This window comes from Nicotiana tabacum, chromosome 2, assembly GCF_000715075.1.
Source record: "Nicotiana tabacum cultivar K326 chromosome 2, ASM71507v2, whole genome shotgun sequence".
Taxonomy (NCBI): Eukaryota; Viridiplantae; Streptophyta; class Magnoliopsida; order Solanales; family Solanaceae; genus Nicotiana; species Nicotiana tabacum.
Window position 1 is genome coordinate 42,856,692 of NC_134081.1, and position 19,880 is coordinate 42,876,571.

General features: G+C 36.5%; 1 protein-coding gene across 3 annotated transcripts; it reads right to left on the reverse strand.

Annotated features, from left to right (window-relative positions):
- Positions 1 to 795: 795 nt before the first annotated feature.
- On the reverse strand, positions 796 to 16,823 carry LOC107770906 (DEAD-box ATP-dependent RNA helicase 20). Of its 3 annotated transcripts, none has more exons than XM_016590235.2 (14): positions 16,351 to 16,823; positions 15,626 to 15,718; positions 15,356 to 15,520; positions 15,133 to 15,228; positions 14,128 to 14,202; positions 13,747 to 13,908; positions 13,240 to 13,320; positions 12,273 to 12,371; positions 11,018 to 11,113; positions 7,233 to 7,364; positions 2,166 to 2,240; positions 1,637 to 1,726; positions 1,465 to 1,539; positions 796 to 1,297 (listed from the first exon to the last, which is right to left on the reverse strand). In XM_016590235.2, exons 1-14 carry the CDS (start codon positions 16,630 to 16,632, stop codon positions 1,124 to 1,126), a joined length of 1,695 nt encoding a protein of 564 aa, XP_016445721.1. In that variant the 5' UTR covers positions 16,633 to 16,823; the 3' UTR covers positions 796 to 1,123. The 3 variants fall into 3 exon arrangements, with proteins under 3 accessions (XP_016445721.1, XP_075088919.1, XP_016445720.2); XM_075232818.1 differs by having other exon boundaries at positions 15,320 to 15,520; positions 16,351 to 16,766; XM_016590234.2 differs by having other exon boundaries at positions 15,311 to 15,520; positions 16,351 to 16,766.
- Positions 16,824 to 19,880: the final 3,057 nt, after the last annotated feature.

Below are 19,880 nucleotides of genomic sequence, written 5' to 3' on the forward strand. Positions count from 1 at the left end.
TGGTCCTCCTTTGGATAAATCTATGTGCTTAGATGACAAGAAAAGCTCCGTAAGCTAAAGCCAATTGGCAACAGATTTTAGAAAAAAAATAACGCGCCATGCAGGGGTCAAACTTACTTCCTTCTTAGGAAACAGACACTCTATTTACTGAGTTATAGGCGCCTTGTTATTTTGTTTTACATCATCATCATTATGCAATCACCAACTCTTTCACAGGAAATAAGTTTGAGCTTGACACAAATTGCTAAAATATGTCAGTTAAATGCAACTGTTTTTTCTTTTCTTTTGAAAAGTCGATATCATCCAACTTATTCAAAGTTAATGAAATGTGCTCTTAACGACACAAAAACCGTGCAGCATCGATTTGCTCGGGTGCTAGCCTAGAATTTACAGCAACATATATTGAAATCACAATTTTCTGAATTGCACTCGCGCTCACCATTATGGTCGTGGAAATTGCCAGCTATCATCATCACATTTGTTACGCTAAAATAAATCCATAAGCATATTTATGCGTAATGTTTTACTCTTTTCCTTTTTCTAATTTACATTTTTTTTGTTGATAAATTTTCTAATTTCATATTCTTCAGGGCCATGCAGGCGTAATGCAGAAAGCAGTTTGAGTAAATGCTCAAGAATATCCCAACAGAAGTGTCGTCACTATAGCCTTCCACAGACTTTAATCCCCTTTCTAATCGTTTATAGCCCAAAGGATCTGACTCCTATGGATCATCACCTACACCTGCCCTAAGAGGTTGAACGTAGTAAAGAATATAAACAGCTGTAGACCAAATCAACAACAAAATTTTAGACAATGGAATTAAGATTTCATAAGTCATTTTTTTGCACGTAAATGAAACTCTATTTCCCGCCTGACTTTCAATACCTGTCAAACTGTGCTCAATGTTCCCTTCATTGACAACCACGTGTGAAAACACCAATACAGCATACAAAAAGGGTGTCGAGGCTAGCAGCTCCTTATATATATTTTCTGGTTTCTTTTTTTTTCCATGTTAGACGTTTTTTGCACTACAGATGTACACACCCAAACATTGTAGCTTCACGGGCTTGCCACTGCTTCAATCCATCAGTATAGAGGCACATAAGATGTTCACAACAAACATCAGTCATCCCAAGCATCATCTGCAGCTCCCTCCTTTTTTATCATCGCTGGGGTAATCATGTGCCTATATTTATCCTCCACATTTACCGCAGACTCGACTAAAGAGAGTTTAGACAATGTACTCCTTGCTTCTTTTTCGGCAGCTGCAGCCTCTCTCTCCTTTCTTCTAGCAGTCTAATAATGTGACAAACAAATAAGAAAAGAGGAACTCAAAATGGTAGATAAAATAAATGAAATCCAAGAAAAGGAAACCACGCAGTACTCTGAGATGGAGAGCGTGAGGGAAGAGGAATTAGATACGGAGACGAACAGAAGAATGATATAGAAGCAAAGAGGCATACCTTTCCCATAGCAAAGGTCACATCATTACCAGAACCGATATCAGCAATAGCTCTTCGTATTTGTGCCACAAGATACTATGAAATTAAACCAAGTAAGACAGCAGGAATCAAAACATGAACATCATTATTAGAACAAGCCAAGAGACAAAGTGGGTATAGAGAAAGGAAACACCATATCACGATCAGTGTAAAATGAAGTAGCTCGGCCCGTTGATCCTGCACGACCAGTCCTTCCAATCCGGTGTACATAATCTTCCATGGTCTAAATTAACATAGGAACAGATATATCAACGTTTTACAAGTTCCATGCACAGGTAACTGGTTAAAAGTCTAATAATTAGGAAGATTCAGAAAGCCATCAGCATGAGGTCTTGTCTACTCATACTAAAGGTAACAAATTGAACTTTTAGACCTATATAAAGTAGATAACTGAAGAGTTTCCAAGGGGAGAACTTAAGACGACTAACAAAAATATGCCAGAGTTAGAAGAATAACATTGTGAAGAGAACTAAAGAATCAGACTTGGAACTGCTCTTCTATGCATGTGAAGCTTCTAAATCTATGTTATTATTAATACAGATTGGATTAACTATCCAAAAGTTGCACCTTCAATTTTAGCAAGTTTTTATAGTGTGTTTCCATGATAAGTACTTCTAAATGTAACTTGAAAGAGAATTTTTTTTTCTTGCAGTCCGATATACCTTTGGGAGATCTAGGTTAATTACATGTCCAACTCCTGTGACATCCAATCCCCTAGACGCAACATCAGTCGCGACCTGCCAATGCATCGTAAGAAGTTAATTGCACAGATACAAGAAAGTTCTAAAAGCACCAAAAATAATGTCAAGAAGAACCAAATTTATTTCATTCGAATTCAATCAAGAAGAACCAAATTGAAAGGGATTTAGCGCATCGATTCAAATATAAAAAATTTCATTGTATGAGACTATGGATACAAGTGGTACTGAGAGTAAAAAAATTTCCTTTTTCTTTACAGTCGTATCTATATTGATAACAAAGTGCTCTTAGTTCAAGTCAGTAGAACGTGAGTCTCCAAAACCCATTGTTGTAGGTCCAAGAAGAACCAAATTTACATCACAGAGAAAACTGTCCGCTCTTGTACGTGACCCTCCTCATAGGACAATTTTGGACAGACACATCTACGAGTTGGATAAAATGATTCTATTCACAGTAATCTAATTTGTAAAGGAGCACCAAGTTTCTCATGCCAGATAAAGATGAGCATTCAGAACTTCATCTGGTGTAAAGAAATTCAGTGTAAAGCGTAACTACTTTATGCTGGTCCTGTAATTCATCAAATAACAAAAGGTCTGCTTTCCACTTAGCTTCTTAGAGAAGAGGGACTTTAAGGCGGTGTTTGTGCAGCTTTTTCGGAAATCATTTTGAAGAAGTCGATTGAAAATTAAGATAGTATTTGCAGTCAAAACTTTTCCGTTCTGTTCCAAAAGTCTCTAGAACTCAAAGCTGTTTGTAAGGGTCAGAAAATTGGTTTTATTTAAGAAATCTTATTGGAAAACAGACCAAACAAACACAGAGAGTAAGCATATTTTTTCCGGAAAAAGTTCCTGTAACGACCCAGCCGGTCGTTTTGAGCATTTGCATTCCGTTCAGTTATTTGAAGTCTTGGGCAGCATCTTATGATGTATTATGACTTGTGTGAATCTCCGGTTTTGGTTTTCAGTTTATTCGATTTAGAAGAATGATTCTCAACTAAAAAGCTTTAAGTTGGAAGAGTTGACCAAGTTTGACTTTTGAGTATTTGACCCCGGATCGGAGTTTTGATGGTTCCGTTAGGTCCGGATGGTGATTTTGGACTTGGGTGTATGCCCGGATTCACATTTGGATATTTCTAAAAGGTTTCGACACATTTTGGCAAAAATTGGAAGGTTGAAGGTTTGGAAGGTTGAAAGGTTTGACCGAGAATTGACTTTATTGATATCGGGTTCAGATTTCGATTCCGGGAGTTGGTATAGCTCCGTTGTGTCATTTGGAACTTGTATGCACAATTTGACGTCATTCCGGGTTGATTTGATATGATTCGGCGCGAGTTGTAGAAGTTGAAAATTCTAAGTTCATTAAGTTCGACTTGATGTGCGATTCGTAGTTTTGATGTTGTTTGATGTGATTTGAGGCCTCGAGCAGGTCCGCGTTATGTTATGAAACTTGTTGGTATGTTTCGACGGGGTCCCGAGGGCCTCGGGTGGGTTTCGGATAGGCTACAGGCTATTTCTCCATGTTTTTGGTCTGTTGGTTTGCTGGTGTGCCTATTGTTCTTTGCGATCACGAAGATGACGATGCGATCGCGAAAGGTTTCTGGAGAGCTCAGGAATTTTGTTCTACGCGGACGCGATGCTTTAGCTGTTCATTGTCCGCGTTCGCACATGTATGTTCGCGTTCGCATAGTGGAGCTGGTGGACTTTTACTCATCGCGTTCGCGATTGTCTGCACGCGTTCGCGAAGCCTTTGGTCATTGTTCATCGCGTTCGCGAGGTTTGTGCCGCGAACGCGAAGCTTTATTTCACTGGGCAACAATTTGTTCTTCGCGATCGCGTAAAGAGGAATCACTGGGCAGTGTATAAGTACTTTATTTCGAGGGCTTTTGATATTTTATCACTTTTTGAGTTAGAGAGCTCGGATTTGGGCGATTTAGGAAGGGATTTTCACGTGTTGGCTTGGGGTACGTGTTCTTTATCCGGATTTGATTATATTTCGTAATTCCATCTTTGTTTTTAACATTTAATTAGTGATTTGAATGAAAGAATGAGAATTTTTGTAAAAATCTTTCAAAATGAAAAATGAGGATTTGAAAGGCGATTCGATATCGGAATTTGATAATTTTGGTATGGTTGGATTCGTATCGGAATGGGTGTTCGGGTTTTGTGAATTTTATCGGGTTCCAAGGTGCGGGCCCTTGGGTTGACTTTTTAGTTTTTGTTAAAGATTGATGCTTTATTATCCGGATTGTTTCCTATGAGTTTTGTTTATGATTTGAAGTTATTTTGGCTAGATTTGAGCCGTCCGAGGTTCTTTGAGGTAAGTATCTTACCTAACTTTGTGTGGAGGGAACTACCCTTTAGGATTGGAGATAATTGTGTTATGTGAAAGCCGTGTACGCGAGGTGACGAGTGGGTACACGGCTTATATATGGTAATTGACCGGTTTCGAATGTCTATACACTTTACATGCCTTTAATTTAATTGACATAAAATGTGATATCCTTCATTGTGAATCCACTCTTATATGCTTTAATCAACGTTGTCGGCACTTGTTCTTCCTCTCACATGATACTTTGCATTCATATACTTTAGTTGAAGATGTTGCTTCCTTATTGTCTTGTGACCCCTTAATTGTTGAGTTTCTTCTATGACTCTGTGCTTATCTGCTACATGTCCTAATTGTTGTGATTGCATACTTAGTTATCACGTGCCTTACTTGTCCTGTCATTTTTGTAAAGTTTGTTGTGTTCCTCTGATTTTTTACGTGGTTCCTTTGTTACCGTGTACTCATACCCTTGATTGTAGAAATTCTTGTAAATTGAGTTATTGAATTGTTGTTGTTGATTTAAATTATTGTACCGGGGATCGGGTTGCACGCCGCAACAGGTGAAATAAGGGTGAATTGATATGGTGAAATAAGGGAGGATATTTATATTGTGATATTAATATTGTACGGGGGATCGGGTTGCACGCCGCAACAGGTGAAATAAGGATGGATTGATATGGTAAAATAAAGGTAAATTATGATATTGACTCTGATTATATGGTGGGATCGGGTTGCGCGCCGCAACATATATAATATTTATTATTATTGATATTTACATGGTGAATAAGGGTGGATAGTGTTGTACGGTGGGATCGGGTTGCGCGCCGCAATAGTTTGTGTTTTGTATTCCTTGTTGTATTGTGTTGGCTGCGATTCTTTCGTACGAGACTCTGAGGATTGGTATTTCTAGTTCTTTTACTGGTGTTCGAGGAATGAGTTGTTCCATTAGTGTACTGCTTTGCCATCATTCCCTGCTTTCCTTTCCTATTACTATTATTTTGGTAAATTGATTTTCAAGATGAATCTATTACGTTGAGTCGTTATCTCATACCATGTTGAGTTGTGGTAACATAACGGTTTTAAATAAAAGAATTAATAACATGCTTATCTTATGTGACTCTTAAGTTAAAACTTGTCGCTTTATTCGGTACTTTACTATTTCTAATAGTTGTCGTATTTCACTTTAATTGATTTCTCAACTTAATCTCCTTACCCTGTCTGATGTTTTTACTTTACTTTAAAAAAAAGGGAATTGTTATTATGTTTTGATTTAATAAATTTTACATTGAATTCAGTAGCTTATCCGATACTTTATTTTAGTTGAAAATGTTGTTTTCTGCACCCAAATGATTTCTAAAATAAATTCTTTTTTTCCCCATTGATTTCCTACTTGGTTCAGAAACTGAAATCTTACTTTACGATATATAAATAAATCTCTTGAACATCCTAATTAGCATTTGACACGGATATTATGTACCGAGTAGCACATGGACTTTGCCGTGCGAAGTGAGACGGAAAATGTGGGCACAAGGTGCCATGTGTGTTAAAGGTTTGGAAGTTGTGATTTATGATATGAGATTACGAGAAGTGGGATTGTTGAAATTGTGTATTAGAAATGATTTGATTGGTTGAGTTGGCATCGTTTTCCCTACTTGAACACATTTATACTACATCCGTACCCCGACTATGTTGTTGCTTAATTACTTGGTTATTTCTCATTGCCATTCGTGTCCCCCTTATCTTTACTATTGTTTGTAATCTGAATTCTTTCTGCTATTGGCATTACATTGATATTCCTTCCTTGTTAGCTTTATGTCATATCCTGCACAGGTTTACATGTTCGGTAGGTGTCTTGACCTGGCCTCGTCACTACTCTACCGAGGTTAGGCTTGATACTTACTGGGTACCACTGTGGTGTACTCATGCTACGCTTCTGCATATTTTTGTACAGAACCAGGTACTTCGGATCGAGTTGATTTTGAGATTCATGCTTGTGCGGTTGGAGACTTCAAGGTACACCTGCTGGACGTTCGCAGGCTCCGAAGTCACCTTCTATTTTACTTCCATTGTTTCCTATTATTTCGGGACAGTGATGTATTCGTTATGTATAATTACTCCTAGGAAGGCTTATGACTTGTACTACCGGTTTTGGGATATTGTATCATGTTGAGACTGTTGGTTTATTTAGAAATTTCTGGTTCATGTTTAATAGTTGTTTAGTAGAACCTGTTATCATTTCGGTATGTATCAGGCTTACCTAGTTGTAAAGACTAAGTGCCATCACGACTCCGGAGGGATTTTGGGTCGTGACAGTTCCTGGTCCAAACACCCACAAAAGATTTCTTCTTACCACAATTAAAAAGTTAATAAACAAATAACAACCTTGATCATCTTTTTGCATCAGAAAGGGGTGAAGCTTGAATATTTGTATTCAGTCCTGTTCTGAAAATAAAGCTGACTGATAGAAAAGGGAAAAAAGAAAAGAATAAAGGACAGAAGAGGCAATTCGATTTCAAGAAACCATACTTTGTCCTCAAAGGAAAACAAAATAGTTTCACACCCTTAGGCACTACCAACTGATGTTGCTTGGCAATATATACTCTTATTGCCTGACATAAGTCAGGGACAAAGAAATTCATAAGTAATCTGTATTCAACAAGCGAAAAATCCATGAAATATTACAAAATTAGATGTTTTAATCATACCAAGATATTGATAGGACCGTGTCTGAAATCACGAAGGGCGGCCTCTCTTTCACTTTGGCTACGACCACCATGAAGTGCAGTTGCAAGCAAACCCTGCTGCGTTAAAGCTTCTGCTACTTCATCACACTTCGTCTGCAGGATGATGGTGCATAATGCATAGTTAAAAGCATGCATTTATAGATTAAAAAAGCACTGAAGTTCTTTGGGAAGGTAAATCAAAATTTTTAAGACAGCCGTGCAAGAATTAAAATCACTTACCAGTCAGGCCATATGGATGTACAAGCTCAAAAAACCCATAGCTATCCACAAAAGCATATGAAGGGAAGGGATAGTCATACAGTTCTAAGAGGGGAAAAGACTACCAGATCAAAGGAATCCTCAATCTTACTGTCCCCTCTAGGGGATCACAAGCTGTGTTACTGAAGTCAGCCCCCTCATCCCGAAAAGTCAAGTGGCACAACATAGTAGTTGTAATAACTGATCCAAAAAAAAAAGGAAAAAAGTAGTTGTACTAATCCTAAGGAGTTTCTCAAGTGTCAAGTGTGTACAGTGAGCTTTTCTAATGAGCCTCTGCCTGTGCCTATACGAATAAGATGGACTCAGAATGTAGCAAATCAGATTAGTGACAGCCACTGACAGATGAAGGCAGAGCAAAAAGTGCTGGTGAGTGGTGGCATCTTTTACACTAAAAATTGGTTTAACCAAGAGCTGAATGGAAAAATACAAGTGTCTTACATATCTTCTTTAAGAACCTTACATTGAACAGCCCCCAACTTAGCCACCAAATTTAACTTTATGCTACTTTAACAATAAGCTCCTTACTGCCCTTGCGCACTTTCACATGTATGATACTTACCAGTTAACACCACTTTACCACTTCATTTAAATGCAACAAGCATTCAACTAAATTACCGGGACAGAAGTTTTGGTAGAGATACTCTTCTCTCAATTCACGTCTGTCTTTTAATGTCAAATTGACTAATTAGGTTTATTCCAGGCAGCGCCTTCATAACACTAACAACTAAATCAAAATATATACATTACAAACATCAAACTAATACTATGTGTTGTCAAAGAAAATGCATGGAAATCCTAATTAGAGAGACATGCAGTGTGAGGCGCTCTTCAACAACTTAAAGGGTCTTGATTGCCTAAAAAGACCTATAATCTACAGTGATAAGCGAACTTAACTAAGAACAGAGCCTATTGACATAGACAATTTAAACTAGTTTGAGTAAAGGCTTTGTTGTTACGATTACATTATGTACATGTTTGTCACGAGTCTTCCTCTCCTAGTTAGAACGTGTACGTTCGTATAGCGACAAGTGTAGATTCTTTCTTTTTCTTTTTGTTCAGTAGAGAATTGTAGATTTAATGAGCCTGCAGTTTTAAAGAACCCTCATTCTATTGAGACAAATTATTTAGTATCAAATGCAATAAACATAAACTTAACCAATAAGTACAAATGATACATATAGCCGACCCCAAATTTTTTAGAATTGAAATAGTTCATTGTTTAGCATCCTGCTTTTGAACTCCCTTAGCTTAATTTGGATTCACTGAGTCGATGACACTTTTATAGCTCAGCTTGACAACTAGTTAATCTTTCTCTTTGAGTCGAATTTGATCGCACGTTAAATCCAGACTATATTACGTACTAGAAATGTAGAGCCAAAATTTGATGCATTGAGCCCATCTTTCTTTTATCCTCCTTTTCTTCAAAGCATTTGCTGAGCAAAACTAATTTTTTATGTATTAAAAGACATTATGAAAAAGATGATTGAAGGTGATGAAAAGGTACAAGATAAATACCAACACAAGATCATATGGATAGAAGTTGTTAAAAAAATTACAACCTTGTCCAATGCGAACTTAACTAAGAACAGTACACCAAATTTGCCTTCAAAGATCTTTTATTCTGCATTGAAATGAAGTGGACCTGAATAACACGGAATAAATACGGTGGATTCATATAACCAATCCCAACTATGGAAATAAGTAGTAGTCGACGATTGATTTTTTTTTATAACCTAGAACTCCCTGAGAGCTAGTGGCGCACGGTGAGAAACTTGATACATAATGGGCCTGCCCCTTTACCCTTCTCCACTAAAATACCAGGCTTTTATCTTGGGAATGATTTGAACATGTAACGTGCACGTAACCCACATATCATTGTTGCGCTCTTACCACTAGACCAAAGCTCTAGGGGCAGAGTCGACTAATTGATTATTAAAAGACATCAAAAGAACAAAAATAGGATACTCTACATTCCCGACAGACTCCTTCAAATCTCTGGCTACTATTGGGAGTCAATGCGGGACTGAAAGATGCAGTCAAGCGTAAATGCAAAAATTACTATGTCCCGATACCAATATAGCTGAAATTGATAATATAAATCTTCAAAATCCATTCCACTTCATTTAAACGCATTTAATATTCCGAGGGTCCATCATAAATTGACTAATTTTTCGCTGTCCATCAATCTGACACAACTCTCTTCTATGGCGGGGTTCGGCATGGGCAATGTGAGCTCATATAGAATGTAACAACCCAACTTCAGGCGTTTAGTTCTCAACATATACATTTGTATTTTCCACATTTCTTCACCCCCATACACAAGTGTATTTTGTTAAAAATGATGTTTAGAAGTTTAGTTGGTTGAGTCACTAAATTTGCCTACTATTTTATATTCTTATTAATATCTCAAGTGTTAACAAGATGTTTTGGGCTAATCCGCACTTCAGAAAAAAAATTGAAGTTGGAGGTACCATAAAGTTGCAGAGCTAAAGTTGAGGGGGGTTAGTAACTTAGCATAAAACTGATATCTAAATCTTGAACAATAATTTTTTTAAACCACAGAACTCCCTATATTACAAGCTTAAAGGTCACTAATGATAGACTAATCAGAAACAAAGATGAACCCACTCCCAGAAAAGACTAAATTAAATCATGCAACGCGCAATCACGTACGACTTAAAACTAAGTAGACAGTCTCATATGGTACAGAATCCTCTAGCACTATTTTTGTGCTATATTGAATACAAATCTTACCATTTAAAAATATACATAGTCTCAGAGTAAACAGAGAAATAATTCTTCAATATATGTGACAAGGACAGTTACGAAAATTTATAATTCTGTCATTTTTCTTCCAATTGAAAAGCTGGGCACTAATGATCTATGGCGACATTTCCCCAGCCCTAGGACAAATCCAACAATGTGAATGATAGGAGGACTTTGCATCCTAGCTTTTATGAGAACCCAAAATCCGCTATGGCAGTTTAGTCATAGCTCTTGCAAGTCTCTGACAAAATTACTTGATGCAGACAGCTGAGATTCCATGAAACACTCTCGTTAGCAATAAACTATCATCCTATTGGCTATCCCGAACCAGGTTTTATCACATTTAGAAGTTGGATTTTTCAAGCCCATGTAGCTTAGCCAACAGACAATTAACTTTTTCCATACGCAACAAACCCATTTCACACGGTTCATTAATGTGACACTAGAGGTTACCATGATCACATGGCAGGTAGAAGGTCGGTTTGACTATTAACATTTGCAAGATCACTATTGTTACCTTGCAGGTAACACAAAGAATAAAGATTGGACAAGAAACCCGAAGGTAATCACGCCTTAAAAAGTACCAGGTGATTTAAATTATTATCCTTCACTTTTTCCTTTAATGATCTTCTGTAATTTTCAGTAGGGAATTCTTGGAAAAGGCAGCTTTAGCATGGATAGGGCAAAAGCAGAAAGGAAAATCAGAGTTCAAAAGATCTTACCTTCCTTTCCACAAATACAATGGTCAAAGGGAAGGGATGACCAGATCTTTCAGATTGAGCTGCCTCCTCAACCAACAAATCCAAAAGTCGGTCAATCTACAAAATTTATCATTACAACAACATCAAGCTACAAGCATGATCAAGACCCATAGATCTGGTGACAATTAATATCTACACTTGAAAGCTTGTTTTTCTAACTATATAAGATTGACCTCAAGTACAAGATAGTTTATGACATAACTGTGTCTTCCCCATGAACAAAAATTGTAAAAGAAATCTAACATAAGTAAAACTGAACTTCGAATTTCTAGCATTTCTAATATATATTTGGTCTTTGGCACAACTGCAAAACGAACAATATTTATATTCCCGGAAGACCCTTCATATATTTCAGAAAATTATCCAACAAAGGATAGACCAAAAAGTGAATCGCTTATAGTTGCATTTTGAAGACTCAAGCACCATGGAGTTGCTGGTAAATAGACAAAACAAAAGATAACATGGAGGATTGCCCTCATGTAATATGTGTAGAACCTAGCGAATGGAAGATCCCTTGATATCTCAATAAGAATTGTATTACTGTTTTGCCTCTTGTTTATTTATTTTTGTTACGACGATGTTCGGGCCAGCTCGAGTGCACCTTGACTATTCCACTAGGTACCTGCTATCTCCCACCAGCACAGGCAACTGCTATCGATTCACCATAGTTGTTCCCAAACAATGAATAAATAGGGTGAGTACCTTTTTAATTGATAAAACATTTGGGAAAAGACAGCGGAACTCTCTAACACCTTCTATCACCTTCCAGACTTTAGAATATTATTATGCTGGGAAATTGGAATTTCATCACACTTCACGCAGTAAAAGTTAGCTCCTTCTGCATTAGATAGCTCTTGGCTGGAGAGCCTTGTCAAGCCTAACAACCCACTATGACCCGCCCAAAAGCACACACATATATACAGCTTGTATCAACATGAATGTGGATGTATCCATTATTATGATGACATAGATTTTAGTATTGATTCTTTATCCTTATCAAAAAATGAAAGTCAAAGACGGGGAAGACACACACTATGGGCAAAGAATGATGAGTGCAACACTGTTAGAAGCATAACTCAAACAACTATGTAGATAAGTAACAAGCAAGAACGAATAAAAAAAAGCCTTGCAACAAAATATGGTAACATTGAAGCTATTAAAAGCAATGCAAGTCAATCTGTTATCTTTTGCTATTTAAGCTCAGCACCAAACATACCTTATCATTTTCAGGTACCTTCTCTAAAATCTGGGAAACATTTGCAGTCGGGCTGCTAACTTTTCCAACTTTTATCCGCACCGGATTAGTCAAGTAATCCTGTAATAATAAAAAGAGATAATTGAAACCTCTCTTACAAAACAATAACATTGACTCCATCATGTGTTTATCAAAACTGAAGATCTTTAAGTAATGATGAATTGCATATACATGGAGAATGACATTGTAGGAGAAAAGCTAAGTATGGAAGTAGGTGCTTTATGAACAAAACCTCAAACAGAATTCAACATTCAGCCCGCACCAGTTTCTTTAAAGTGAATTCTCTATAGTATAGTAGCTTTAACCCTTCTAACAAGTAGGGGTGGCAAACTGGCGGGTCAGGTCGGATATGGGACGGGTCAAAAAAGGGTAATAAAAAAACGGGGTAAATTATCCGACCCGACCCATATTTAATACGGATAAAAAACGGGTTAACCGGCGGATAATATGGGTAACCATATTATCCATGGCTTCATGAATATGATCACTTTGGAAGAATTCCTAGTCTCCCAAACTTGAGGAACCCCCAATTTAAAGTTTTACAAATGTAAAAGTTAAACTCATTGGCTATCTATTTTCTAAATGGATAATATGGTTCTTATCCATATTTGACCCGTTTTTAAAAGTTCATTATCCAACCCATTTTTTAATATGGATAATATGAGTGGTTAACTGTTTTCTTTTAACCATTTTGCCACCACTACTAACAAGTATTGCCAATTGAATAGTAATTTCTAGCTTGACCTTGTTCTCATTGTTCCGACATTGTATTCGCATGGTATATCATTGGTAGATGTCAACATGGAATCTGATCATGCTTAGAATTACCCGTGCGATCTTAGAATCCTAGCATCCACAAAATAAGCCCACTAGGATACTATTTTAAATACCTTGACTAATACAAGGAAGAAGTAAATAGAAACCTAACCTGTGCCAATGCTTCAATTTCTGTAGGCATGGTGGCACTGAAGAGCAGTGTTTGATGCTTTTCTGGAAGATTTCGCATCACCTATGACAGAGTAATATTTGGAAGTTGTCATTTATGGTGTTTCATAATCAAATAAGTCTAGAACCACAGACCAAACAATCCAGTTTGATGCCAAATAGATCTCTATAACAAATTACAATAGCCAATGAACAAATGGTGATCAGGAGTCAAATGACATGAGAGGTTTTCCGATTTTACAAAAAGATACCAGCCAAATAAAATAATGTAAAAAAGTATTATCAACCACTGTTATGTAGTTTATAGTAGCAAAACAGCTACTAAATTGACTAACAAATGTATGTAAAGAAATTAGAAAACAGCAATATACTCCTCACAGCATCAGGGAGGTATAGAACATGAGTTATAGGTGATCAGCCTAACAGGTAAAATGGAAAATAATGTTCACTTGAAAAGATAAGATAAACAAAATTGAAATAGAAGGTATACCTCTCTTATCTGAGGTTCAAACCCCATATCAAGCATTCTATCAGCCTCATCCAAAACAACAAAAGAGATCCTGCAGAGGGAAGTATTTCCTTGCTGTAAATGATCTATAAGTCTTCCTGGAGTAGCAACCACTATATGTACTCCTGCTCGAAGTTCAGACCTCTGTCTTGCATCCAATAAAAACCACAATTACAAAATATGACAAGGCTAGACTTGCATCATCATGTAACATAAAAGATGAAAATAATTGTACCAAGGTACAACCCAAAAATAAATTCAAGAGTAAAAGAAGAGATATCTGCTTTATTTATCCTCATGTAGTATGTATGAACCACACAGATACTAGAGCACCCTAATAATGATATTAAAAAATGAAGTTACCTGTTCACTAATGTTTGTCCCACCTACAACAATTGCGGTCTTAAAGGAATCCAGTGACAGACTGAAAGCCGTAACCTGAAAAGACAATGTGTAGCAGTTCAAGTACAGACACAATATTTACAAGGCAAAATAAAATAAATTGAGATTTTTCTTGTCTAACATCATGGCCATATTATATATGTCTGGCTACTATATATATTGGTCATAATGAACACGGGTAAATTCACATGCGAAATTATTGGTTATGAGGAATATTTTCAAAGTAAGACGAGGAGGCTTTGTACAGTAATAAAACCAAATCAACAAAGCAATGCATAATTGGAACCTAGTGATAATGAAGTCCACTCTTGTGAATCATTGAGACCCTGTTAATTAATTAAAACCAACATGAAAAAAGAGAGGCAAGGTGAAACAGCATGCTTCGGTAGCATAAGTTAGTAATTTATGTAATTAACTAAACAAGACTGCTTTTGAAGGATGACCATTTATTCGAGGTTCAAGAAGCGAAGCAAGCGTAGAGTAGCAAGCCATTATGTTTTTCAGGTCCCTTTTGATATGATTATTAGTTCAATTAGCACCACATTAAAGAGAGTCTTTTATGTTTTCAATAAAACCGAAAAGAGAGAAAAAGAAACTAGTGTTGTTCATATTGATCGATTACATAATAAAAAGAAATAGGAGCAAGTCCAAGGGTCTGATCAAGATCAGAATTTGAGAGTGTGAAACCACAGTGAAAAAGGAAAAATGAAACAAATAGGGCAGCCCGGTGCACTAAGCTCCTGCTATGCGCGTGGTCCGAGAAGGGCCAGACCACAGGGGTCTATCGTACACAGCCCTACCCTGCATTTCTGCAAGAGGCTGTTTCCACGGCTCGAACCCGTGACCTCCTGGTCACATGGCAGCAACTTTACCAGTTACGCCAAGGCTCCTCTTCAAAAAAAAATGAAACAAATATATGCAGAATATGAAGAAAATGCAACAAATTTTAAAAGTGCCGCAATCCACCTCTTTCTCTATTTGTTGCGCAAGCTCTCTCGTAGGCGCCAACACTAATGCCAAAGGTCCATCACCACGTTGAAGAGGTTGTTGAGCCAAACAGTGCTGCATGGAAAGAGAATAACATCTATCGTAATTATTAAACATCACAACAATTGAAGCATCTCATATAAGCAAGATCAAGTACAACACTGACAGATTCGCAATATGACATGGAAATGAAATTCGCAACCTGTATCATAGGTATGCTGAACGCAGCGGTCTTCCCACTACCAGTTTCAGCACAACCCAAGAGATCTCTGCCACTAAGAGCAACTGGCATGGATTGAGCCTGAATAGAAGTCGGTGCAGTGTAGCCATGCTTTTCAATATCCTTCATGATGCTTGGATGCAAGCACTGCAGGGAGAACAAATAAGCAGGATCCAAATAACTTAATTATGCCCTTAAATTAAAAAGTAAATATAGTGATTTGTCAACGATGAATTTAATTATTCAACTAACCATATCAGGAAATGATTCAATAGGTGCAGGTGCAGAACTTGAGCCTGGGGCAACATTTACATCAACGTTAAGCCTTAATCGAATCTCTTCTATCTGCAGATAAAAATGTACAGCAAAAGGCGGATCAAACACGTAAAACAGGATCACCAATTAAAACAATAACAGATTGACAATTCATGTAAGTCAACAGGAATTAAACTTTTCATACATTGCATTTCCTCAAATTGCAGTTAGCAGATATTGGCAGCACTTAGATACTAAATAAACTACTGGTATTTTACCACAGAAATATCCAAAGTTTAACATAATATAGCAATTTCTCTAGCATGTAAAAGTTCATATAACAAAAATAATAATCATAATGTTGCAGTGAAGGCCTAAAGATACAAGTAAAGTTCTCGTGCACTAGGGAATAACACAAATATACCTCAAACTAGAGAATGTTACAGGCACAAACATCATGCAGCATTTTAATAAACTGCCTTCTATAGCTTAAAAAAACACTTCAACTGCCAATTAGCGAAATATATGCAAACTTATTTCTCATTTTGCTAAATTCAAGGCACCACAAACAAAATTAAACCGCTAAATTGAAGTTCAGCAAATTTTCATAAACCCTAAGAACACGTAAAAAAATGTAACACTTTAACCGAAAATAGAAACGGACAATTCAAATACTGATAACCTAAATAACATCACTTCCTGGTGCTACTGAATATTCAAACCTGCTCGGATTTAAGACGGAGAACACGTTCGGAAGGCTTCCATTGGGGAAACTCAGGGTCAGGGATGGCCGTTCTCGATGCCGTCGAGTAATTAACGGAGCTCCGGCGAGATGAATTAGAGTATCCGTTGGACGAGGACTTGTCGAGCTCGCCATTGCAATGAATTCTGGACTGATGCGAGCTGAGTTTTGATGAGAAGTAATCGGCGGCGGCGCCGTCACTGTTCAGAGTGGTGGTTTTGCCGGCAGAAAAGTTTCTCAGGTGAGGAGGTACATAAGACATTGTGTAGAGAATTACTTCAGGAGTAAAAAAAAAAACTCGCGGGATAAGATGAGACTGCTAATATCTGTTCTAGTTCTAGTTCTAGAAAGAAAAGGAGTGATTTAAGTGGAATGCTGAAAAGCCTGCGCTTTCAAACATTGGGATTTTATTGATGACATCTATGCTTTTTGGGAGGACCATTTTCGGCCTCCATATTGGGCCTTGACCAATTAGCCAATATAAGATGTATGAAGGTAAAAAATAGCACGGACTAGTCAGTTTTCGGACTGAAAATTAAAAAATAGCCTGAAGTTATTAAAAATAACCAATATTTTGCTGAAATACGGAAAGTTCCAGCATAATATGCGGGATTATGAAACTTCTGCATATAAACTTCCGGCATATTATGAGCCCGTTTGGATTGGCTTAAAAAAAGTATTTTTTTCAACAGAAATAGCTTTTAAGCCAAAAAAGTAATAAGTTGGAGTTGCCCAACTTATTGTTTTTGGCTTGTTTTAAGCAATTTTTAACTTATTTTAAGCACTTTTTAATTTTGCCAAACACTGAAAAAAACTAAAAAGAACTTAAAAGCTGATTTGATCAGCTTAAAAGTCAATCCAAACACCCTCTATGTTGGAACTCCGGCCACTAAAAGTTCCAACATAAATATGTGGGATTATGGAGCTCCTACATATAAACTTCCAGCATATTATGATGGAACTCTAACACATTATAAAATTCCAGCATATTATGTTGGAATCTCATATGTAAAAAATTCGAACTCCAACATATTATGCTGGAATATTTTCATATTTTTAAGAGTGTTTTTGTTCAAATTTTATCTTTACATGAAAAGTGGCTAAATATTGATTACTTTTGAAACTGTGGTTATTTTTCAATTATTAGTTGTAAATATGGCTATTTTTGAAAAAACAATTCCCCAGGTAGCCGCTTTTACGATTGGTGTTTAAGTATTAACTATCAATGAAAATTATTTAATATTTAGCCACATCTTAATAAGCGGGTGGATAGTGTTTCTTTATATTCTTCACTTCCTCAAACTTCAGAACAATATGTCCATTAGTTTAATTTTTCAGTTCAAAACTTCAGGACGCTATCCTAAGTTTAGTTTTTCAGTTTAAAACTTTAGGATAATATGTCTTCAAGCTTAATTTTTTTCAAATGAAACTTTAAAGACACTATATTTTGAAGTTCGAACTATGTACTTCAAATTTCTGACGTGTGTCCTAAAGTTTAATCGTTGTGGTTCTTTACTTCAGGACATTTGAGAAGAAGAAAGAATAAAGAGAATAAGAAAGAAGCAACAATAGTAGTGGCCAATTTGATGTAGTTTTTTTAAGATTTAAATTACTAAAATGATACATATATTCATAAACTTGTGTACTTAAGTTTGAATTCCACATTCAAACTTTAATTGGTACTCTTGTAATAATAAGGTGACGAGCATGATATGACATGCTTGGTTGCTAGATAAAATCCTAGTTGATGTAGATGATAAGAAGAAGACGTGAAAATAAAAATCAAGAAGATAAGCAGGCAATGAGCGAGAAGAAAAAGAAGTGAAGCAGGCAGTATCTTTTCTTAAATATTGGCTAAAACTTAAATAATTTGTAAAACCTGGTTAAAACTTAAACAACTGCCCAAAAAATAGCTAATGGTGCACTTCGCCCAATATAAATAGTCCATGAATCTTTTCAATGCTTGGATCATCAATTGGCTCCTCATAGGCGTACAAAGATAATGATATCTAGATTAATGTTTTGAAAAAATTTCCTTCGAAGTCATCCAATTTACCACTAGAGGCAATCATACCACTGAATATCAAATTATATTCAATCTCGTCAATATTACAATCAAACAATCAAAAGGTCTCGATACATTTAAAAAATTTATTCATTATCTTACACACACACAAGAAAATGAAACCACTTATATATGTGCATAAATTATATATAACAAAATAAAACTATAGGATAACACGAACAGAGAATGAGAATGAATTTAAATTTTAAGAAAATAAAAGAAAACACCCTCTCAACAGTATATTTTTCTTGCCGGGGAGTAATTTAGGGAGTTATCAATAAATGAGAATTGTGATAAATTTCATTGATTGCATTACACCAACTCTATTGCTCTTTTATAATTATCAATATAGACATGAAAAAGGTATATATATTTTTTTGTATTTGATGTTCTAATTTGCATAAGCCTCATAGCATAGTTTTTGAACTCTTGATGTTAAGAGATGTTTTTGAACTCTTTTCAGGCTAACAATCTTCAAAAATTTGTAGTAGCTGGTCAAAGTACGTGCGCTATCCAAATTGAGGGCTTGAACATCTATTGATCACATACCACAAGTTTTCTGCAATATATAATATGTTAGGGATATATGTCATAGATCTAATCTCATATTTGATGATTCGAACATATTTTTATGAACATTATTTGACATAAAAATATATGACATTTGATATTCTTTTATCATAGTTATTGTAACAATCTGATCGATCGTTTTGCTTTCTAGATCCTAGATCCTCGTTCCCCTAATTAAGACTCTCTATATGTGTTTCTACTGTTTTATGACTTGTGGGGGTGGTTGGTTAATTTTGGAAGGGTTCGGGTTGGAATCGGATCACTTAGTTCCTTAATAGTGGCCTAAGATGGCCAAGTTTGACTTGAGTCAACATTTTGAGTAAACGACCTCAGAACCAGGATTTGATGGTTCCAATAGGTTCGTATGATAATTTTGGACTTGGGTTTGTGTTCGGATCAAGTTTCGGGTGATCCGGGAGCGTTTCGACGCTTAATGTTGAAAGTTGGCGCATTGAAGGTTTTCAAGTTCTTTAAATTTGGATTGAAGTAGACTTTGGTGTTATCGATATCCGTTTGGGATTTCGAACCTGGAATAGGTCTGTATGGTGATTTATGACTTGTACGCAAAATTTGGCGTCATTTCGAGTTGTCTAAGTATAATTCGACGCGTTCAAAGCTACTTGAAGAAGTTTGAAGTTCATAAGTTGATTAATTTGGTTTTGGGTGCGATTCTTAGTTTCAATGTTATTTTATGTATTTCGAGGGTTCGAGCAGGTCTGTATTATGTTTATGGACTTGTTGGTGCCTTTGGACGAGGTCCCGGGTGGCTCAGGTGTGTTTCGGAACACCCAAAGCTAAGTCCAAATTTGCAGAATTTGCTGGTTCTGGTTTCCTTCTTCGCGAACGCGGAGGTTCCACGCGTTCGCGATGAAGGA

What these genes read in the sequence shown, in the direction of transcription:
- LOC107770906 (XM_016590234.2), bottom strand. Translation starts at nt 16,632, where the DNA reads ATGTCTTATGTACCTCCTCACCTGAGAAACTTTTCTGCCGGCAAAACC. An exon ending in GGACAAACATTAGTGAACAG is followed by an intron (nt 13,909 to 14,127) that starts GTAACTTCATTT and finishes GATGCAAGACAG; the next exon opens with AGGTCTGAACTTCGAGCAGG. An exon ending in TTAACCTAGATCTCCCAAAG is followed by an intron (nt 1,727 to 2,165) that starts GTATATCGGACT and finishes ATGTTAATTTAG; the next exon opens with ACCATGGAAGATTATGTACA.